This window comes from Xyrauchen texanus, chromosome 26 (assembly GCF_025860055.1).
Source record: "Xyrauchen texanus isolate HMW12.3.18 chromosome 26, RBS_HiC_50CHRs, whole genome shotgun sequence".
Taxonomy (NCBI): Eukaryota; Metazoa; Chordata; class Actinopteri; order Cypriniformes; family Catostomidae; genus Xyrauchen; species Xyrauchen texanus.
The window spans coordinates 32582185-32606803 of record NC_068301.1 but is presented as its reverse complement, the minus strand read 5'-3'; the positions used below and the strand labels follow the sequence as shown (position 1 = coordinate 32606803).

Here is a 24619-nt window from a genome sequence, read left to right as displayed (position 1 = left end):
TTTTTACTCCACTGATAGTTAGGATTAGGGTTGAGGTTTGGGTAAGGGGCAGGGTTTAAAATGAACTTTTTGGCTCACTGGCCACTGTGGCTAGTAGTTTATAAGGTGACTGGCCACTCAACGTTTTCACAAGCCAAAATCCACTGCAAAAAGTGATAAATTAACTGGAGACCGTACTGTAAAATACATACATATTTGCCATAATATATATAATATTAATCTATACAAGTTATACAGTTAGTGCTACTGCAGTAAAAACAACAACAACCTTTTCGTAAGTTTATTTAAACGACCTTTCGATGTTTATTTAAAAAATATTAACATTTGTACTATTTGTTTTCTCTACATCGACAATGCTGTTTTAATGTAGGGGCGGTCCAGCAGTTTGACCTCTTCCCATATAGAGTTTTAAAATAGAATGTTCTCTGTAGAATTCAAATGGGTCACTTAAGCTTTGTAGTCTTAGCCGGCCATCTTGATATCGAGTTCCTGACTGAATCATGCTTCATTCGCCCCGCACAGATATGCGTGTGAGTTATTATGAGAGCCAAGAATACCATTAAATTAGCTTTGGCAGCGGCTCAGAGTCGATGACATTCTTAGAATTTTCAATTCAGGAAAAAGTCAATGATGAAAACTGTTAATTTCGAAACATGGTTAGGTGGTACAGTTAACAAAATATCTCTTTACTTGCATTTGACGTTACTCTGTGGTGTTGACACATACCCATACTGTATGTTCAACAACACTTCCAGCTTCGGCCACTGGGGGCAGTGATTCGAAGTTCAGTAAGTGCGGACTGAGTTTGCTCAAGAACTTTCTACAGAACTTGAAATTAATCAGAGATGATAACTAAATTAATTAAAAGTTATTACAACTAAGCAAATGTACCATTATTTCTCTTTAATTGATTGAAGTTATGACATTATTGCATTAATAAATAGCTATCACACCTTATAAACAAATGTACCATTATTTATATTTAATTGATCAAAATTTGACTTTTTTACATTTATTATAACTTATTACTGACTTATGAAAATGATAAACTATTGCATTATCACTCACTACCCCTAAAATATATTGATAATCAATATTCACTGATGAACATTATGACCACCTGCCTAATACAGTATGCTGTTGAACCACCACGTGCACTTCAAGACCCGCCGAGGCATGGACTCTGCAAGACCCCTGAAGGTGTCCTGTGGTATCTGGCACCAAGACATTAGCAGCAGATCCATAAAGTCCTGTAAGTTGCGAGGTTGAGCCGCAGTGGATCAGACTTTTTAGTCCAGCACATCCCACAGACGCTCAAACGGATTGAGATCTGGGGAATTTGGAGGCTGGGCAACATCTTGAACACTTCATCATGTTCCGCAAACCATTCCTAAACAATGTGTGCAGTGTGACAGGGTGCATTATCTTGCTGAAAGAGGCCACTACCATCAGGGAATACCATTGGCGTGAAGGGGTGTACCTGGCCTACAAAGATGTTTAGATAGGTGGTACGTGTCAAAATGATGTCCACATGAGTGGCCGGACCCAGGGTTTCCCAGCAGAACATTGCCCAAAGCGTCACACTCCCTCCACTGGCTTGTCTTCCCACAGTGCATCCTGGTGCCTTCCCCAGGTAAATGGCGCACACATACACAGATGTACACATGATGTAAAAGAAAATGGGATTCATTGGATCAGGCCACCTCCTTCCACTGCTCCAGTTTCAACACTTGCTTACTCATTTTTCGTTGGTAGACAGGGATCATCATGGGCGCACTGACAAGTCTGTGGCTTTACAGCCCCATATGCAGCAGGGTGAAATGCACTGTTGTGACACAATCCTTCCATAACCATCATTAAAATCTTCTGTGACTTTACCTTTTCGGACCAGACGGAATAGCCTTCATTGCCCTCAAGCATTGACGAGCCTTTGGCACCCAGCACCCTGTCACCAGTTTGTAATTTGTTTCTCCTCGGACCACTGTCAGTAGGTATTATCCACTGCTGACTGGGAGCAATCCACAAGCCTTGCAGTTTCAGAGATGCTCTGAACCAGTCATCTAGCCATAACAATTTGGCCCTTGTCAAGTTCGCTCAGTTCTTTACTCCTGCTCATTTCTCCTGCAATTAACACATTGACTACAATAACTGATTGTTTCCCTTACCATCTAATCTACCCAGACCTTGACATGTGGCCTTGTTAGGAGATTATCAACTTTATTCGCTTCACCTGTGAGTGGTCATAATGTTTTGGCTCACCGGTGTATATCGATCCAACATAATTCCTTGGTACATAACCTTTTATACTACACAAAAACAGATATTTAGGGTTCAAGCACGAAGTGCTAGACTTATGGTGGTTCTATCACAGGGAAAAACATGCCAATGGCTGTAAATATGGAACCGTTGGTCCAGTTGATTTCAGATTTGCATGCAGTGTCTCAGGTGCCATCACTGTCTATCAGGACATTTGCGTATGCTTTGGCCGCCATCGGCCAATCAGCTTTCAGCAGCTATTAGACAAGGTTAACAAAGGTCGGTCGGAATGAAACTCGGTGGACCTATTTGACTCTTGGCCTAAGAGGTCTGTTTTTCCCCACGAAACAAGTGCCACAAGATTCTATGGAGTCTATTTATGAATAATTATCAAATAATTTTGAACTTTCGATTTTACATGTCTTAAATAGCTATAACTCTTAAATGGAATGTGTTATTGTCACTAAATTTGGCACACTTATGTAAGGGCTCATTCTGAGGACAACCATACAAAGAAATGGGACAATGACAAAATTTAAAGAGGATGTAACGACATTGCTGCTGTTCCAATTCACATTTTGTATGCAATTTGTGCATTGTCTTTGTTGCATAATGTTTGAGAAATGCCCATTATAGTCCAGAATAAGGGCTTAAAAGCTCTGCGGTGCTTGAACCCCAATAATTGCTGCTGATTTTTCTGCCATTGTTGACAGTTCAATAGATGGAGCTGAAAATCTATATGAAGCATCCTGTATTTTCTATTCATTCATTCATTCATTCATTCATTCATTGAAATGATTTCTGAAGTGATGTTTTGTATGTGAAAAATAATGAGCTGTAGTACAGCAAACACCACAATTTATGACAAAAAAGAATCAGGAGGTTACACTAAAACATAGACATGTTTACCAGATCCAACATAATTCCCTGGTACATAACCTTGTATTTCTACACATTAGCCTGTTTTATACCAGTATTCACAAATCGCTGCGAGTGGTCACCTGAGCCGTCAGTGTGAGCTGCTGCTAAAAGAGACCCAATGACAGTTTAATACATGTGCTGTAAGAGGGAACAAGACCTCTCATTACATTCTCTTTCAGTTAGGGTCAGAGTTCAACAGGTCATGGGTGAATAGGTCAAGTATCCACTGACTTCTGCAACCCTTTGATTGGAGAACTTTTGTTTTGTGGCTTTTTAAATGTATATTAAATTTGATCCAATACTGTTTCATAGGGCTTAAACATTAGCTCTTCCAACAGGTACTCTACCTGCTCTGAAGACCAGGGAAGAAGGAAGCATCTCCCAAACCAGTAAGATCATCATTCATCTCAGGAAACAGGTGAATGAGTCCCCTCTAACCCCTTTACACACACACTCAACAAGTAAGGATTAGATCCTCAAGCTTCTCGGTATCTAAATCAAGATCTGCACCCTCAGAAAACAGGTGAAGGATTTCCATGTGAACCATTTTATGAGCAACTTCAAAGTCGTCCGCAAGTGTTTGTAGAGTTCTGACAATCAGAATAGGAGTGATGTTAGATGTATATATGGAGACAGCTGTTGTGAAGCTATGATTAATAACATCTGGAGATAGATATATAAAGCATGTAGAACACACAATAGCACAATTGTTATATTAAATATCAGAGCATAAAAATGATGATATATTTCTTTTTTTTTAATATTAATGATCAGTTAACTTTGAAATTGTTTTTAGGAATCAAGTTGTTATTAAATTGGCAATTTTGGAAAAATGTCACAAATTTCAAAATGAGTTTTCAAGTATGCAAAATTTCAACAACATTTTATGCAAGTATACACACACGTGCTTTGACTCCCTTGCAAAGCCTTCCAATCAAGCTAGGAGGCTAAAACTTGGAAATGCTCATCTCTGGAGAGTCCTCTGACACTCTTTATGTGTCAAGATCCTGCAGCCTCACTGACCACCCCTATAAAATACCTGAAATGCATAGATGTTGCTATGTTTCTCTCACTAAATATGTTGGGAATTGAGAAAATCACACCAAATTCTTGTATACATTTTTCTTTAATGCAGTATGTAAATTGCAGAAGAGGCCTAACATTTTGAGTTCCATAAGATATAAATGTGACATTTGCAGAAGTAACTGACATGTTACACCACTTTGTTTATTTTGCAAAGTTTGTAAGTTGTAATGAACTCTGCATTTTTGGTCATGTTAGTTGTAGCTGTTAGCACAGCGGTTTTACAAAAATAGCTTCTGGTTAAGGTTTAATAGGCCCTGAGTATGACATGACCTTTTATAGCTTGTTAGCGGTACAGTACACTAAGAGCATTCACAGCGTGCCAGACTTACTCAAATGAAAGAACTTTTAGAAGTCGAAAATCATTTCCTCAGACTGCAGTGGCAAGGTGCAATTATAATGTGGAAATGGGATGAGTGCTGACTTTTGATCATGCCACTTAAAAGATAAAGTCTGTCTTTTGTCTTTCAGGAGTACAATGCAGACTATGACCTGTCGGTAAAAGAGGGTGCAGATGCGCTTGCCTTTGTCTCTCTACTGGAGGAGAAATTGCTACCAGCACTGGTGAGGAGAGAGAAGCTAAAGACGGATGGATAGTTCTGATGTTATTACATTGTGATTGGAAAATAGATGTTCAAAGCTGTTTTAAAATATCCAGTAAACAATATCAGTTAAACTCTATGCTGTGTTCACGTCATGTTAGAATATCTGTAATAATCAGATGACAATTCAGAGATTTGAGCTCTAAAATTGTTGGGCAACACTCATAATGCTAAAACGGATCCATATGCTTCTTTATTGTTGATGACAGCAATATATTCGATCACTACATTAACTCACTTTTATATATTCTTGCAAATTGTTAAGAACAAACAAAGCCCTCCAGGTAACACTGGGTATAAAATGGCATATGAAACAGATATACAGTATATGTAAACTAATCTTAACTGTTGAGGCCACTGCTACGACAGTCAAGTTGGGTCTTTCATAGAATTGCGAGTTTACAACTTGTAATAGAGTGCAACAGTCTGGTTCCGGAAGTAAAATTCTTTTAGATATTTATTTTTTTTGTCCATTGACAAAATGTATTTTCAACAAAAACTTTTAAACCTTTGAAGACAAACCTACTGTGAAGTACTGTTGAAGCCTTCATACTGCTTCATTTCAACTTCATTATTTAAAAATCAAGTTCAAAAGCAGAATGCCAACAAAGCCTGCAAAACAAATCACTTCCATGATGCACTGTGAATGACTCAATCTAGTCACTCTCCCTAAACACTCAAACTATATATTAGGGCTGTCGATTTAATGCTTTAATTTAGAGCGATTAATTTTGTTAAAAATAACGTATAAAAAAATAAAAACGCAATTAATCGCAATGCCCCCGGACTGTAATAAGGAAGAAAAATGCAAGCTTATAATACCACCTATTTAATCCAGAGGGCAGTAAGTGAAACTTCAGTTGTGTGGCAACACGCAGTTTATACAGTGAAGAAAAACACCCTTGAGCAGACATGCGTTACGTTCTTGCGTTCAAAACACTTGGAGCGCAAATCTGAACTAAGAGATCTCAAGATGTGTTCTAAGTATTAAACTATATTTAACTTTACACTGTGACCTAAAATTGTTATGTTTATGATGCAACGCACCTGATACGCTACACAAGCATGTTTGACGCTGATGGTCATTGATGGGTCCTTAAACAAGCCCTCATAATAAATCTTCAACTGATTGACAAATTCACTTGTGAAATCGATTGCTGTGAACTGTATGCCAATGATTGACTTATGATCAATAATATGGTAGTAAACAATACATTGTATTCTAAAGCCATATTGTCTTATCAATGATTAACTCTTCTGCTACAAGAATGTAATGCATTATAATTATATGAATATTTTTTATTTTATATATAATTATATATATATAATATGTTTTAAGATAACTATGTATAATTATTTCATCATTATATATTGAATTATTGTTATATGAGGGGCTTTCTCAGCAAATATTTGTATATGCGATTAATTAATCAGGACACCGTGTAATTAATTAGATTAACATTTTTATTGATTGACAGCCCTAATATACAGTGGGTACGGAAAGTATTCAGACCCCCTTACATTTTTCACTCTTTGTTATATTGCAGCCATTTGCTAAAATCATTTAAGTTCATTTTTTTCCTCATTATTGTACACACAGCACCCCATATTGACAGAAAAACACAGAATTGTTGACATTTTTGCACATTTATTAAAAAAGAAAAACTGAAATATCACATGGTCCTAAGTATTCAGACCCTTTGTTCAGTATTTAGTAGAAGCACTCTTTTGATCTAATACAGCCATGAGTCTTTTTGGGAAAGATGCAACAAGTTTTTCACATCTGGATTTGGGTATCCTCTGCCATTCCTCCTTGCAGATCCTCTCCAGTTCTGTCAGGTTGGATGGTAAACGTTGGTGGACAGCCATTTTCAGGTCTCTCCAGAGATGCTTAATTGGGTTTAAGTCAGGGCTCTGGCTGGGCCATTCAAGAACAGTCACAGAGTTGTTGTGAAGCCACTCCTTCGTTATTTTAGCGGTGTGCTTAGGGTCATTGTCTTGTGGAAGGTGAACCTTCGGCCCAATCTGAGGTCCAGAGCACTCTGGAGAAGGTTTTCGTCCAGGAGATCCCTGTACTTGGCCGCATTCATCTTTCCCTCGATTGCAACCAGTCGTCCTGTCCCTGCAGCTGAAAAACACCCCCACAGCATGATGCTGCCACCACCATGCTTCACTGTTGAGACTGTATTGGACAGCTGATGAGCAGTGCCTGGTTTTCTCCACACATACCGCTTAGAATTAAGGCCAGAAAGTTCTATCTTGGTCTCATCAGACCAGAGAATCTTATTTATCACCATCTTGGAGTCCTTCAGGTGTTCTTTCATGTGTCTTGCACTGAGAGGCTTCCGTCAGGCCACTCTGCCATAAAGTCCCGACTGGTGGATGGCTGCAGTGAAGGTTGACTTACTACAACTTTCTCCCATCTCCCGACTGCATCTCTGGAGCTCAGCCACAGTGATCTTTGGGTTCTTCTTTACCTCTCTCACCAAGGCTCTTCTCCCCCGATAGCTCAGTTTGGCCGGACGGCCAGCTCAAGGAAGGGTTCTGGTCATCCCAAACGTCTTCCATTTAAGGATTATGGAGGCCACTGTGCTCTTATGAACCTTAAGGGCAGCAGAAATTTTTTTGTAACCTTGGCCAGATCTGTGCCTTGCCACAATTCTGTCTCTGAGCTCTTCAGGCAGTTCCTTTGACCTCATGATTCTCATTTGCTCTGACATGCACTGTGAGCTGTAAGGTCTTATATAGACAGGTGTGTGGCTTTCCTAATCAAGTCCAGTCAGTATAATCAAACACAGCTGGACTCAATTGAAGGTGTAGAACCATCTCAAGGATGATCAGAAAAAATGGACAGCACCTGAGTTAAATATATGAGTGTCACAGCAAAGGGTCTGAATACTTAGGACCATGTGATATTTCAGTTTTTCTTTTTTAATAAATGTGCAAAAATGTCAACAATTCTGTGTTTTTCTGTCAATATGGGGTGCTGTGTGTACAATAATGAGGAAAAAAATGAACTTAAATGATTTTAGCAAATGGCTGCAATATAACAAAGAGTGAAAAATTTAAGGGGGTCTGAATACTTTCCGTACCCACTGTGTATATATATATATATATATATATATATATATATATATAGCAGTAAACGTGAAATGTATTGTTTCTATACTTATAATCAACGACATAATATCAATAGTTTTATATTTTTTTTTTATATTTGATTGCGTCATGTGCAATGCTTCATGGGATTATAGTCCTTGCCCTCATGATAGACATAAGTACACTGTCTTTGTCTTTTTTGCCTGATTTTCACATACTTTTTTATTTCAAATAAAAGTTTTTACTGTTGTGATTTACTTCGGAGCTGGTTGATTTGGTTCATGTCTAAGAACTCTTATGAAGGATTTTATGAAAAGCATATAGAAAAAATGTATGGGAAAAATACCTAAATGGCTGAAAAAGGTGGGCACTATTGCGCTGTATTACAAGTTCTACAAAGATGTGAACTTTTCTCATTATAGTAATTCTGACATGACGTGAATGCACCATAAATGAGATGCGTTTCAACGTTCCTTGGCAACCGTCAACATTAACAGAGCCGCTATATTACTTGGCAAAAATATAGTGTTATAGAATTCAATAAGTATAGTATATAAATATGGTGACGATAATTTAAAGCAATAAACGAGCCCATAAAGTTCTGCAAAAGGGATTTAAATACAGCGCATTTTATTCTTAGTTGCAATCATCAAATTAAACAAAATATCTAATAAATGAACATGCAAGGTGTGATATACATAGTTTTGTCAATGATGGATGTTCAAATTCTGAAAACATCTGCAGTGCTATGGGATCCATATTGGGATTAGCAGCCCACTGCATGAAACCCCATGGCGACAACACACTTAAAAATATAACTAAGGGTTTTCTTAATTTCCCTTACAAAAAAAGTCTTATGGCAAACTAGCCGCCAACTTGCCACAAAAATACTGCAAATTTGCCACTCATTATTTTCACATGCAAATGAGCTTGTGATTCACAGCAAATGTTTGCCAGAAGTTTACAGCTTTTCGCTAGTGGTGAACCTGCAGCAAACCTTTGGCAGCAATCGTCAATTTCCCACAAGTTTGCCGCAAAGCTCATTTGCATGTGAATATACTCGGTGGCGAGTTTGCGGCATTTGTTTCACTCTCTCTGAGCTAGAAGTACACTGTTGTTGTAGCAGGAAAAAAATCTCCACCAAACCAAGTTTTAAGTTTCTTGAAGTACAGTTACCTTCCACTCTCAATTACAACAATTTCTCATCTGGATCACAGTTTAAATTTAAAATGGCAAATTACCTGATAATTGGCTCTGGCTTGGATATTCTTTATTTAATTCCCATGTTGATTAATTCTTGACATCTTGTATTTTGCTTCAGAACTCCAAACTAAGCAGTGGCCACACATTATTTACTAGTTTTGATAAGAAGGCTACATCACTCTGTATATAAAGTACTTTAGTGAAATACCAATTCCAGTTTAATTTAGCCATGTGCTGAAATCGTTAAAGGTAATTGTGTGTAATTTTTGCACCACTAGCAGAACTAAATGGAATTGTAAAAATCAGACAGATTTTCAGGTTTCATCCATATGCCATTGGTTGGTAAACAGATAGTCCCTCCCCAAACCCATGCCACAAATTTGACATTTTTGGTGTAATTAACCCACGAATGGCTTACTTAGTTGTCTCTGGCAGATTAAGCTGGGATAGAAGAAGATTTTAACACACTTGAACTATAGAGACGGTAGACCATTCACAAGGCTCTGCATAAAACTGTTTCTCTTTCAGAGCTGAATATCTTAAAAATCCCTTTCTAGTGTTTAAATGTATGAGTGTGTATATGTACTTAACTCTGCATGATGGCACTGTGAAATGCTTGCTGCTGGTTGACTTTCACTGTCCCCTTGAGGACATCTATCATGTTTACTGATGTGCATCACATCCTGTTTTTCAGTTGAAATCTGAATAATAAAGACTTTGTTGCTTGCTGTAAAGCATCTTAATTGGAGTTGCAAGTAGAAACCCCATTCTGACTTTTCATATGTATTCTTAACTCTTATATCTGGTTAGGTTTACACACTGTGGATTGACTCTAAAAACTATGTGGATGTTACACGGTGCTGGTATGCGGAAAACATCCCCTTCCCTCTCAACTTCCTGTTGCCCAACCGCATGCATGGCCAGCAGCTTGAGGGACTGAGACTCGTGAGGGGTGACCCAGTCCTGGAACCCGGTGAACAGCTGGAGAAAGAGGTGGGGAAAAATGGGAGGCCACACCAAAGATTTTAATTTCTAATTTGGCTGTAGAAATCTGGCATATATCAATGGTATCAAATTATCAAGATCGAACTCTTGTCATACATTTTTTTATGGGAAAGGAATGGGTAAAAATGTAAGATATCTGAAAGAATGGGATGTATATGAAGAGTATTGGAGTTTAAAGTCAATGTGATATCAAAAATGACCCTTTTTACTTTAGTAATACACATTCCAGGTCCTATATTTAAGCATAGCAGTGAATGTGAATGCAATTTGCTGTTAACTCTAAGAATAGCTGAGTGGAAAAAGGAAGTAAATACCTGTCCAAAATGATCAAAAGGTTATTAAGACTTTATTATCTTGCAGTTTCAATTGTATATAAAATACGATCTCAGTACAAGCTACTTATGTAAAAAGTGAAGATATCTTACAGAGGGTCTACGTGAAGTACGCTGTGTCTCTTGTTGGTCTGCCTTTGTTTCAAAGAAACCCACCGACTAATCCACTGGATCTTCATCATTGTGGTTACACAACATAGAAAGGTTTGGTCAGATGGCTCATCACCATAGCAACATGTCTTTGTGTTATCGTTGCTTTTGTGGGTATAGTTCAAGATTATGGAAAAGACAGTACAGTATTTTTGTGGAGTAATAAGTGAAGGCATGTACATGTTCTTAATCACAAGTAAACATGTCACGTTTTACAAATCATGGCAGGAGTTTTAATTGATAATTCTTACATTTTTGTCTATTTCTTTCTGCTCTGTAGCGTTACCGTGATGCGTTTGAATGTATGACCCTCCTATCGCAGAGACTAGGCTCACAAAAGTTGTTCTTTGGCGACACGTAAGCAACACCATTTGCTTGTAAGTGCATTATTTGTTTGTGTGTGAAGGAATGAGCATGTGAATGTGACCATGATGCGTCATGTGCTTCCAGTCCCTCATCATTGGATGCATATGTGTTTGCACACCTGGCTCCTCTGTTGAAGATCAAGCTGCCAAATGGAAAGCTGCAGCAACACCTCATCTCTTTGAACAACCTGCAACAGTTCTGTACCAACATCCTAGGACTCTACTTCCCTTCTGATGAACAAGGTGGATATTATTGCTTTATACACTGCATTAAAAGATTATTTTGTGATTTTTGACTGTTCAAATCTTTTATCGTATTGGACAACATATCCTCTTTTGAAATTGCTTCCATATTCAGTGCTTAAGGGTTCATTTCAGGGTTCTGAGAGCAGTTTGCATGAATTTTCACTTATATGTAAACACTCTAAACAAATTCCGGCCCATTTAATGGAAACCGAACTGAGGCTATTTCAGTTTATGGTTTGTGTATAGCAAAACATACTAGGTTTTCTTTATTTTCACAATGCATTGAGTGTTGGGCAGGACTACAGTATCTTTTTGTTCAACCAATGATAGACGTAGGGCTGGGAGTCAATTCAAATAAAAAACGAATTCTTCGATTCTGAGGTCTCTTTTGTCAAACTTTGTCATAAATGCTTTGTATTGCATTGTTTATTGTAAGATTTCACTTTGCCTCCCCTTTTTTTAATTAAGAGTTGAGAAAATTAATCTGGAATCAACTCTTACATCCTTTCTACTCTGGGCAATGGAGGGTGCCGCAATGGCTTGAGCCTGTTTACACTGGATGCGTCGAAGCAAACTTTATAAACCGTTTATTTGTCTTGTAGGCAGTAGAAGCACCATTGCTTGGAACGGGACATCGATTTACTGTCAGCGGGATGCAATGCGCCATATTGGATGCTTCCAGTGTATTAATTATAATAGGATCTTTTTGCTTTTGACACAACGCAATGCTCGATTTTCATCAATTCCAAAAATATGGAATCTGAATTAAAATATTTTTAAATGAACAGTCATGGAAAGCTTTTCGAAAGCAGACATTATTTTTGCAGTTCCATTTGGTGATGCTAGTGGCACAAAACTTACACAATTCACCTTTTAATAAAACTAATACAAGCTACACAGAAGGGTTTAACTGGACCAAGTTCCAAAAAATAATAGTGAAACAAAAGTGGACTAAGATCCAGTCATAACCAAAATGGACCACAATGAGATGGAAGCCCACTATTAGGGACAGTGTGAATGCAAAGAGAACTTCTACTCTTATAACTTTTTGGTTCACTTTAAGAGTCTGAGTTTGGTTCTTGGCCACCTCTTGAGATGATCTAAATTCAGTTTGCTTTAAAGGGTTAATTTGAAACATTCACATATAAGCCAAAGTTCATGCAAACCACTCTCAGATCCCTGAAATGGACCAAGTGTGAAAACACCCTAAACCTCTTCATTGAAAGTCTAATTAAACTCCACTATCCCTTTCAGAGGCCCCAGGTCGCAAGACGCATGTTCAGCCTGACAGCGGCGACTATGAAAATGAGCCCCACAAGCGCTGTAACCTGATTCTTTCTGTTCTGTTCGCCGTGGGAGCCATGCTTGGATACGCTATCATCACCGGGATTGTTAAAATCAGCCATGAGCAGCCAGAGCTGAAGAATTCTAGCCATTATGATAAAGAAGAAGATGAGGAATAAATGGAGAAAATGTGGGATAGATGTCACCATTGACAACGAGCGTACCTTAGTGCTCACCTGCCATTCAGAGCGGAGCACATATATTGTCTCCCTTTATGCACGAGTGTGCTCTGCCAGAATCGTTCACCTGACGTAGCCTCAGGTGAGCCTCTTATTGGTGCTTTTTCTTTTATAGTAATTATTGTTAATATTAATGTTATCAGTTATGATTCTCTGGTGTTGTGAACTGTAATTTTTTCAGGACTTGCATAGGCATTCAGATTTTGGTTTTATCTTGTGGTCTACTTTGCAGAAAACTTGTTACTTAAGAAAATGTCAAACACTCCATGTTTGTTTGCATCTATCTGAAAATGGAAAATAGATCTATCTGTAAAACTTAACTTCGTTTTCGGAACTCTGACACTTGGAATGGAATGGAATGCAATATTTTTAAGTGTAGTAATGGGTAAGTACATGGTCTTAGAAGTACACTGTTACACACTACAAAATAGAAATACAGAAGAAGCCTGTTAACATTAACAGCTGCACTGTTATGCTTCATCACTTGTAGATGGACTGTAAATATTACTTTTAATTTGGTGCAGCGATGTGATATGATGAACTGCAGACTAAACGTAGAGTCAAATGATTGACATTTTCCTACACATTGCAGAGAACTTACAGATTAAACTTGCTAAAAACTTCTTATCTAAAACCAACAATCTAGGAGTTCTTTAAATGTCACTCCAGACCCAAAGCTTAATCAATCAGGTGGGTTTTAGAGCTCTCCAGAGGACTGCTGAGGAGATCTTTATTATGTCTTGCCCAACACTGCAATGAAGTTGGACCCGGTGGCCATTATACAGCTGGGGTGCTCCATCTCGATCGTTCACTGGAATCTCAAGGCACAGTGGAGTCATCCATTTTGTTGCATGGAGGCCAGACCTACCCTGGCCTGGACCTCACTGGGTTGACCCTCTCAAAAAATATTAAGTTCACTGATAGAAATGTATTTGTTATGACATGATTCCGCATTTATTTACACAATGTTTTTTTGGTAAATAAACTTCTGTGCATTTTCATATTTTGCTGGTCCATAAACAATAAAATCAACATGAGTATAGTTTGAAGTTATATTAAAGGGTTATAATGACAAAGTACACGCACAGCATGAAGTCATGCGGTTTTATTTTCACTGCATTTTTAATTATTGGTTTAGGATGAAAGGGTTTGATTTAACTGGTTGATTGTGAATTGCTAATCAACTTGACTTTTTTAGTCATTTTTACTTGTATTACTAATATTAAGATATAGCCTAAGCTAAATGTATCCTTTGGTTGAATTGTTTCCATTTTAGTGCTAATAAGTATTAAGTTTAACCTTTTGAAAATCGCTGCTGTCCATGTCCCCTGGGTTTGTGTTTTGAATGTAATGTGAGAGTGTTTCAAAAGTCAGTAGAAAGACTCAACAACCCAGTGACTACAGTGAGTCAACCCAGGCCACTCTCATTTTGGTTAAACAGATCAAGGGCAGAGAGTGCCATAGAATTGCTGACGTCTTGCAATTTCTGAAATTATTTTTAAGAGCTTTAACATTTGTTGCATCAATTTGATCCACTATTATACTTATTAATACATAAAATCACCCCAAGCGTGTTAGGGTACTTACGCCAAATGTGTGAATGTCATGGCATTTGATGACAAAATATCAATACAAGTGTAATTTATTTTAAAGAAAGATAGCACAAGCATTTCACCAAAAGAAGCTTATTTGGTGTTAAATGGAAAATAAATAAATAATAGATATACTTTTAAAAGTTTTCCAAATGAAGTATTTGGCCACTTTCTGGTCATCAAAAAAGAATAGTGGAACATGTCCATTGTTAAATCAATATTCTGGGTTTTATACAAGTTAAGCTCAATTAACAGTATTTCTTTCATAATGTTGATTACCACAAAAATGTATTTTGACTCATCCCTCCTTAAAAATAAATAACTAAAATTGAGTTTACAGTGAGGCACCTACAATGGAAGTGAATTGGGCCAATTTTTGGAGGGTTTAAAGACAAAAATGTGAAGCTTTTAATTTTCTAAAAGCACTTACAGTGAGGAAAATAAGTATTTGAACACCCTGCTATTTTGCAAGTTCTCCCACTTGGAAATCATGGAGGGGTCTGAAATTGTCATCATAGGTGCATGTCCACTGTGAGAGACATAATCTAAAAAAAAAAAATCCAGAAATCACAATGTATGATTTTTTAACTATTTATTTGTATGATACAGCTGCAAATAAGTATTTGAACACCTGTCTATCAGCTAGAATTCTGACCCTCAAAGACCTGTTAGTCTGCCTTTAAAATGTCCACCTCCACTCCATTTATTATCCTAAATTAGATGCATCTGTTTGAGGTCGTTAGCTGCATAAAGACACCTGTCCACCCCATCCAATCAGTAAGAATCCAACTACTAACATGGCCAAGACCAAAGAGCTGTCCAAAGACACTAGAGACAAAATTGTACACCTCCACAAGGCTGGAAAGGGCTACGGGAAATTGCCAAGCAGCTTGGTGAAAAAAGGTCCACTGTTGGAGCAATCATTAGAAAATGGAAGAAGCTAAACATGACTGTCAATCTCCCTCGGACTGGGGCTCCATGCAAGATCTCACCTCGTGTGGTCTCAATGATCCTAAGAAAGGTGAGAAATCTTAAATCTTCTGTTTAAACTCATGTGTTATTTAAGATGTAATGTTGTTTAAATCATCATTTTACAATCGTTTTATAGGGTTTGTTCATCATGTAAAATTGACTAACTTAACAAAGAAAAGTTTAGTAAGCGTATGACACTAAGTTCATGTTAACGTTATTGTTTATGTCGTGTGGCTATACTTTTGAAACAATGCGTTTTAACGTTTACGGATTGACCCTATTTACTTCCATTGTAAGTGCCTGTAACCCAGATTTGTGCTTTTTTAAAGAAAAGGAGTGACGAGTCCAAATAAATTTTTGTGGTAACATTATTCCACAAATGCCGTCAATTAAGCTTAACTTGTATTGAATCCTGAATATTCCTTTAAGGCGATTAATTAGACGTGGTTACTCTGCCAGCCAATATACATTTGTGAACAGCTTCTACTAAAAATAAGACAAAAATATAATTAGTTCTTAGAAACAAAAATAATAATTTGTTTACAGATTTAGTACACTCAATTTTACATTTCTGGCTTATTACGTATCAGACTATTACATTAAAATTGGTGGCCAAAAGTTTGGAATAAAGCACAGATTTTGCTCTTTTGGAAAGTAATTGGTAACAAAGTGTCATTCAACTGATCACAATATATAGTCAGGACATTAAAAACCTGAAAACGTATATTACAATTTTAACTTCTTAAACTACTTCAAAGACTTCTCATCAAAAAAATCCTCCATGTGCAGTAATGACAGCTTTGCAGATTCTTGACATTTCAGCTGTTAGTTTGTCCAGATACTCAGGTGATATTTCACCCCACACTTCCTGTTGCACTTGCCATAGATGTGTCTGTCTTGTCGGGCACTTCTCAAGCACCTTACAGTCTAGCTGATCCCACAAAAGCTCAGTGGAGTTAAGATCCATAACACTCTTTTCCAATTATCTGTTGACCAATGTCTTTGTTTTTTTGCCCACTCTAACCTTTTCTTTTTGTTTTTCTGTTTCAAAAGTGTCTTTTTCTTTGCAATTCTTCCCATAAGGCTGCACCCCTGAGTCTTCTCTTTACTGTTGTACATGAAACTGGTGTTGAGCAGGTAGAATTCAATGAAGCTGTCAGCTGAGGACATGCAAGATGTGTATTTCTCAAACTAGAGACTCTGATGTACTTATACTCTTGTTTATTTGTACATCTGACCTTCCACATCTCTTTCTGTCATTGTTAGAGACAGTTGTCCCTTGTCTTTGAAGACTGTAGTGGACAACTTTTTAAGAAATCATCTTTTTATTTTTGCAATTTCAAGCATTGCATAACCTTAATTCCTCAAAACAATTATTGACGTATGAGTTTCTAGAGTAAGCGGTTTCTTTTTTGCAATTTTTGACCTTATATTGATCTGAAGACATGCCAGTCTATTGCATAAGGTGGCAACTCAAACACAAAGACAATGTTAAGCTTCATTTAATGAACTAAATAGCTTTCAACTGTGTTTGATATAATGGCAAGTGATTTTCTAGTACCAAATTATCAATTTAGCACGATTACTCAAGGATAAGGTGTTGGAGAGATGGCTGCTGGAAATGGGGCCTGTCTAGTTGAATGACACTATGATGAATTGAAGTACCAATTTCCTTCCAAAACAGCAAAATCTGTACAATATTCCAATCTTCTTGCTGGATATGCAATATATATATATGTGTGTGTGTGTGTGTGTGTGTGTGTGTGTGTGTGTGTGTGTGTATATATATATATATATATGTGCGTGTGTGTCAACACTGGTGTATTTTCGCGCCAAATACACTTGCAAACAAAAATTTGTTTGTCTGAGGAGTTGACCGTTAGCAACAGTTCCCTGCTGCATGGTCAAGCGCTTTCAGTAACATCAATAAAACATAAGCACTGTCATTATTTTTTTCCACTTTAAAATATGTTAACATATTACAAGTACATCAAAACCCACAGTGTTTTGCTTTAAAAGTCAAATATAAATGACGTTTCGCTTACTGAGGCGCCCAAAACAATTAGGCTCTTGTGACATAAACCTCAACAGATTGGGCTCTCAAAATTATTCACAGAAAGCCATTTTAAGTTGTTCCCTCCACTAAATGCATGGTTAATTTAAACGGCTAGCATACTTTTAGTGCTCTTGTACAAATATAAGATGTTTTAAAGATATTTTAATTTGCATTCTGGAGCTCCGTGCGGTGAGCTGCAGACGCAGCGGGAGAGACCCGCAATAAATACTTGTAAGTTGATTGACAAGGCTCGTTATCACTCCCCCTGCAGTCGTCGCCTGGCCTGCAGCTCAACTGCTGTTTCTCATTTGGGACAGAAAGTGTTCAGCGGTGCAGTCTCAAGAAACAGTGCACCCGCAGACTCACACCCTTTGAACCCCGGGCCGTTCCCAGTTCAAAACCACTCAAAGAAAGCGGTCAGAGGATTGTGATCTTCTGAAGATCTTGGAGCCCATGAGCTGTTCGTGTCTTTGGAAACCAAAGGAATTTAACTGGGATTTATTCTAATCGGCTGTATTAAAATCACATTTGCTCGTGGTAAAGGATGGAGTTGAGGACAATTGTGCCAAATCTGCTTGTCCTTTATGTTGCGTTTTTTGTCCACTTCTCCAAATCGACGGAATTGAAAGGTGGGCTAATTCTGCATCACATACATTTTTACGAATTCTTTTAAATGTAATGTCTAATGTGTGAGAGAATAACCGAAGTGCTGTTTCTTTTTGAGTTTAATTACTTTTGACAATTACAAGTGGTCGTGTAAAGTTTAGGCAGTGGGGCACATCTATTAAACTCGTAGTGCCCTCACATTCTTGGTGACTTAAGTGGGTCAATTGGATAGTTGTACTGTTAAATCGTTCATTCTTGACTCCAAATGGTCCTATTGTCTCTGTTTACGCTTTCACCCCTAGGTGACCCAAACCCAGTGCCCAAAGATCCATGAGATAATGTCAAGCAAATGACCGAACGTTACCAAGTACAAGTGATCGTGTCAAAAGTAACATCACAATATGTTAACTTGTGTCTACTGGGGATGTACATTATATTCCATTTAGAAAAGTCCAGTCTTTTATTTCCATTTCCAATCTTAACAATTAAGTAATGTTGCTGGAAAGAAAATATTCTTAAAAGAGTAAAAGCAGGAAGGATGGCTATTGTGTTTTTCATAGACAAACATATTCTACTCTCACAAGCAGCAGAATCATTCTGAGTACTCTATCTACAGAGAACATGATCATTTAAATTCAGTTTATGGCATGCAAAACATGAGGTGAGTATTGTCACATTAAAGTAGATCTAACATTTATTAAAGGGATAGTTCACCCAAAAATTACAAATCTACCCACCCTCATGCCATCTCAGATGTGTATGACTTACTTTGTTCTGCTGAAAACAAATTAAGATTTTTAGAATAATATCTCAGCTCTGTAGGTCCATATAATGCAAGTGAATGGTGACCAACTTTGAAGCTCCAAAAATGACATAAAGTCAGCATAAACGTAATCGATATGACTCCAGTGGTTTTATCCATATCTTCCAGTGATCTAGTCAGTTTTTGGTGAGAAAAGACCAATATGTATCAAAGTTTTCATTATAAATCTTGACATCAGCACTCTCCTTGTGATCATGAATTCAAGTTTGAGTATACTGAAATCTTGATTGTACCTAGAGACTACAATGGTAAGATACCATAGATACAGTGTAAAATTAGTTATATTTTGGTTTGTTCTCACCCAAAATCGCTTCAGACAACCTAATCTCAGAGAATGGCCGTTACTGTAACTAAATTTTTGCAAACAAATATTTAAGTGCCGCTTTCTAAGGTTTGCTGCAGATTCCTGATGAAATGAACTGAGGTGCTACAACAATGTGTGTTTTATTCACTTTCACACAAATCACAGGTACCATGGATACTTATGACATTATAGACACTTATTTTTCACTCTATTATTCACACCCTTGTATGTAATGATATCGGAACAGTTTTACTCTAATGCATCCTTTTAAAAACAATGTATTTTAATGCTTGTATTACAGGCCCATCTACATTTACATTTACAATTATGCATTTGGCAAAGGCTTTTATCCAAAGCAACTTACAGAGCCCTTATTACAGGGACAATCCCCCCGGAGCAACCTAGAGTTAAGTGCCTTACTCAAGTAAAACACAATGTTGGTGGCTGTGGGGATCGAACCAGCGACCTTCTGATTACAAGTTATGCACTTAGCCCACTATGCCACCACCACTCAACAATACACACATATTACAATCTGGATCCCTGACAAAAAGTGAAAAGCAAAAGTGCCATAGAAGAGACACAAAATTATGTGGTTTCTTCAGTAAATGTGCTTTTCCTGACAAATTTGCTTTTAAATACTATCGGTTAGGTTTAGGGTAAGGATGACTGATTTGTTCACCTCTCATTTATGTTTTTGAACACTATTGGTTAGGTTTAGGTGTTGGTTTGGGGTAAGGATGACTGATTTGTTCATCTCTCATTAGGGTTGTGCCGATGGACGATATCATCGTCCATCGTGATGGCTGACCAACATCACGATGTAGAGCCACCATCGTGATGCCACGCCCCCTTTTGCGAGTCTTGCTAGTGTGACTCACTAATCCTAGTCTCTTCTATAGTTAACCTAAAAACTTTGCAGGGATTGCTCTGTAAATTAAATTGAGAATATAACTAATGCATATATGCTATTTTAAATACTGTGGTATATGCCAGAGATGTGACGTGTTAGTCTGTGAAAATACCGTGTCAGGCAGGCTACACAAATATTGATCTTGACATTGTTAGCGTCTTGTCTTTTTTTTTACATGTCTTACACTTAGATTAAAATATTTTATGTTGTAGGCTACAAGAAAATAGCCTTTATTAATTAATTATTAGTAGTTGTAGTGTCTCAGAAAATCTTGCTCATTGTCACATAGCTCTTATATACACTGAAGCGGCAGTTTAAGATAAACCCAGACCAGCGAACGTCAAATAACTTTTGTCTGGTTAATACTTTTAAAGAAAAATTTCCTTGGCCATAAATCCATAATGTCAAATCAAATGAAAGAAACAAGGTGAATATGAATAACACACATTTATTAAAACATAGAAGAACAACAAATAAAACAAGAAAACGGAACAACACTCAGACCGAAACTCGGCATTAACATTTCACTTATAATTAGCAGCACAATTAACTTCAGCACAGGCTACAAAATAAATTATGTTATTGAAATATTGTAAAGTGGTCATATGAACTACACAAATGAACGTTTAAAAAATAATATGCAAAATCGAATAGCTCCGCAACGGATGGCGAAAAATGCGTAAAGAAGTCTAATATCTTTCACCATAGACCATGTTTAAATTTCGATGTTTCTGGCCAGAAATACCAACATATTCACTTTATCTGGTTTTAATAAGCTGCGGATTGGAGTAACTACACTACCCGCTGTGCTGAAGACCCGCTCTGATGGAGTACTGGTAGCACATATGCACAGATATTTCCGCGCTAATCTTGCCATGAACGGAAACCTTTTGTCGTTCGTTTTCCACCAAGTCAGCGGGTCCTCTTCCCCATCAATGGCCATTTCCTGCAGGTACATGGTCATTTCTGCCTCGACCTTTTGCTCATCAATTTAGTAAAATAACGAAATTATAGTTTTTAAGTGGAAAATAGTATTTATGTAAAGAGATATATTAAAATAAATAGTGCACAACTCTTCTTAAGTGAAAGCTAAAAAAAAAAAATGCTTCACGTGTCGTGCAACCTACTGATAAAGCGCCGACGAGTCATTAGTTGGGTTAGTAAAATAACAAAATTATAATTTTTCATATAATTTTTGAAAATTATATGAAATTATATAATCCCCGCTCCGCCCCACCGACGATATCATCGTCCATCGCGATGTTTTACTGTCAACATCGTCAACTGCCAATTTAGGGGACATCGTCCAACCCTACATCTCATTTATGTTTTTGAACACTATTGGTTAGGTTTAGGTGTTGGTTTGGGGTAAGGATGACTGATTTGTTCACCTCTCATTTATCTTTTTGAACACTATTGGTTAGGTTTAGGTGTTGGTTTGGGGTAAGGATGACTGATTTGTTCACCTCTCATTTATGTTTTTGAACACTATTGGTTAGGTTTAGGTGTTGGTTTGGGGTAAGGATGACTGATTTGTTCACCTCTCATTTATGTTTTTGAACACTATTGGTTAGGTTTAGGTGTTGGTTTGGGGTAAGGATGACTGATTTGTTCACCTCTCATTTATGTTTTTGAACACTATTGGTTAGGTTTAGGTGCTGGTTTAGGGTAAAGATGTCTGTTTTGTTCACCTCTCATTTATCTTTTTGAACACTATTGGTTAGGTTTAGGTGTTGGTTTGGGGTAAGGATGACTGATTTGTTCACCTCTCATTTATGTTTTTGAACACTATTGGTTAGGTTAAAGTTTTAGGTTAGATAGGTATGTTTTGCACATCCATCATTATCATAACATGAACCAGAGAAAACAGTCCATATAGTACACTGGATATCCATCATGGACATAGAGGAATGAAAGAGAATGAACATCTGTGAGGGTGATGTGCAAAGCATTTGCTTGGTGTCTCTTCTACGTCTTAAAGTAAATATTGGATTAATGTTGACTTTTTCTCTCCAATATTTTCATTTGCAGTAAGATATGAGAGAGATATTGGGCTTATTAGACTCACTGTATCTACAAAGAGAAATGTGTAAGATAGATAATACGATTTTCCTTCAAGAATGAAAACAATCTTAAATGAAGTTATGTTAAAATCACAGGGTTATTCACGCTACGACTTGGCCTTTTGGCCCATGCTGTTTTTTGTAAAGTCAACGAGAGTAATCCTGCCCAAGCCTCCACAGTTTAAATTTTTTGTTTCAAACATGTCAAGCTGTGCACCTGACTGAGTTACGTGTTGTCTGAGGAAAATCCAGGAACGAGCTCCTTGTAGAAATACAGGCTACAGTGGATCATCTCAATGTGCTCTGGTTTCCCTGGAATGTAGTAGGATTAACACAATGGTGTCACAACTTCTCCTCTGGCAAACACCACCTTCCATTGAAAGTTTGCAATATTTTCCAAATGCCAGACTCCCCAGGTGATCCCCTTTCATGCACACCTCGAGGACAAAAAGAAGAGGCTTAATCTTTGAAGGCTGATATTTAAGGAGAGTGGTATGGACACCTCAGCTGCTTCATGGACACTCTTTAGAGTTTAGAGTAGTGTCTTATGTAGGTCTTTGGTTGTTCCTCCAGAACAGATGCAACCTAATGAACAGTAGGATTCAGCAAGAAGAAGGGTAACTCTAAATATAGGTAAGTTTGTCTGATCTTAGACTTGCACTATATGTTCCCTAGACTGGTTCACATTGTCATTTTGACCGATGTGTCTTTTCATGTGGCAATTTACCAAAATTTTAGAGAATTGCTTACAATTTGCACACCCAAAGACCATGCATGTTGCAAAAAAAAAATATTTTTAGAAAAATTACTAGATTTGCAGGGTTCATTGTGGCAAATTTAACAACTATATCTTCTGCATTGTTTGCAGAGTTATCTCTGCAAACATTGGTACTTTTGGATAACAAAAAATCAGACCACAAAGTGGACCACCACCTTTATGCATGCCAGTCTATTGTTGTGGTCTGGACTGGGAAGAGAAATCGGCCTGTGATTGTACATAGCAACTGGCCCAAAAGGGGAGGGGGGGTTGTCCATTTCTGCATATCACGGCGCCGTTTTGTTGTCCGTTCTGCACTACACAGCGGTTCATTTTAGCTTATCGCAGCCCATTCAGCCCATTTTGCGGCCGACTCACTGGCCCGCTCAGTTCTCCCGATAGCTAGTCCGCCCGTGATCGTCCCCAAAGTGCGTCGGCCCACCAGGAAATTGCCCGGTATGCCAGATTACCAGTCCAGCCCTGCCTGCTGCTAAATGTCACAGAAACTAATGTGATAAGCGACAATGTTTGCCAGTTAGGACTGCACAATTAATCAAATAAATAATCAAGATTTCAATTACAGCTGCTACAATCTTATCATGAGAAGTGTCAATAATAGCAGTCCATGTAGGTCCACTCATGTTGTGTCAAAATCTGGTTTTATTTTCTATTTAACATGTATTTGTGCAGTGCTTGAGCATAGTAATCAATCACAGACAAAGTCGTTGCTAGTGTCTGTGTATGATTTTTACAATCTAAATTTGAATAACAGTTTTGTTTATTATGCTGCTAAGAGGACTAAACTGAAGTTGACAGTTTAGGCAACTGTTCTTGATATATTGATGTATAAAACCACAATAAATTTAATCTTGTTATCTCTTGTATTACTCTCTCTCTCTCTCTCTCTCTCTCTCTCTCTCTCTCTCTCTCTCTCTCTCTCTCTCTCTCTCTTTCAGTGATTAATATGTTGGAGCTACATGATGCTCGTCAGACAGCTGCTGCTGTAGAGAATCTTGCTGGAGCTCTGCAGACAGTAGGAGATCTGTACATCACCTCCACCTTCATGCTGCCACCCAAACTCGGAGGTGTTTTGTTTGGCCTCTATGACAAGGAGGACAACAAGAAGTACCTGGAGATTTCTGTCATAGGGAAGATCAATAAATGTAGGAGTCATTTTATACATTTACAGACATTTCTCCATATGTCACTGATCACATGGGAAGTTGACTTACATTTTTACACCACTAACGGTTAGGTTTAGATTTAGGGTTTTTGGATTTGAGGGTGGAGTTAATCAAATATGCATTCCTCTTCACTGTATTTCATCCTCGCTACTCTCTATACGAATCGCTTTTGGTGCCTCTCTGTGGGCATTTCACCCAGAAACTGGAGCTCACAAAGGCCCCTCCATTCAAAAACACTTCCCGCTTCAGCCACTGGGGGTAGTGCTTTGATTTTAGAAAGTCAATCTACTGTTTCAGAATTAACAGTGAAACCAGTCTGGTCATTTCCCCTTATTAATCAATAGTTATTGTTAGCACTTTTGGTTGCTTAAAGGGTTCACACAGACTGTGATTTGCTGCAACAAAGTGACCGTAAGACATTTATTTTCAATGAATAACATTAGGGCATCCAGCAGTAAGAACACCCACTACAAACAACAATACAGCAACTCTGTGACCTTCAGCGGCAAAAAACGCTGTAGGTCTAATGAGTCTTTTAATTTGTGTGATCTGTCTTTTGAAAGC

General features: G+C 37.7%; 2 protein-coding genes across 2 annotated transcripts in view; both read left to right on the top strand.

The window, feature by feature from the left end:
• The window catches only part of mtx1b (metaxin 1b), a 30653-nt gene extending 16836 nt beyond the window's left edge, over positions 1-13817 (top strand). Inside the window, exons 3-8 of the mRNA XM_052092625.1 lie at positions 3516-3595; positions 4732-4824; positions 9975-10157; positions 10932-11008; positions 11102-11259; positions 12517-13817. Of these exons, the coding sequence (XP_051948585.1) occupies positions 3516-3595; positions 4732-4824; positions 9975-10157; positions 10932-11008; positions 11102-11259; positions 12517-12725 (800 nt within the window). The 3' untranslated portion in view covers positions 12726-13817. The remainder of the gene's footprint in view (positions 1-3515; positions 3596-4731; positions 4825-9974; positions 10158-10931; positions 11009-11101; positions 11260-12516) is intronic.
• Positions 13818-17727: 3910 nt separating this feature from the next.
• thbs3b (thrombospondin 3b) overlaps positions 17728-24619 on the top strand; it is a 34582-nt gene continuing 27690 nt past the window's right edge. Inside the window, exons 1-2 of the mRNA XM_052093419.1 lie at positions 17728-18034; positions 23828-24034. Of these exons, the coding sequence (XP_051949379.1) occupies positions 17950-18034; positions 23828-24034 (292 nt within the window). The 5' untranslated portion in view covers positions 17728-17949. The remainder of the gene's footprint in view (positions 18035-23827; positions 24035-24619) is intronic.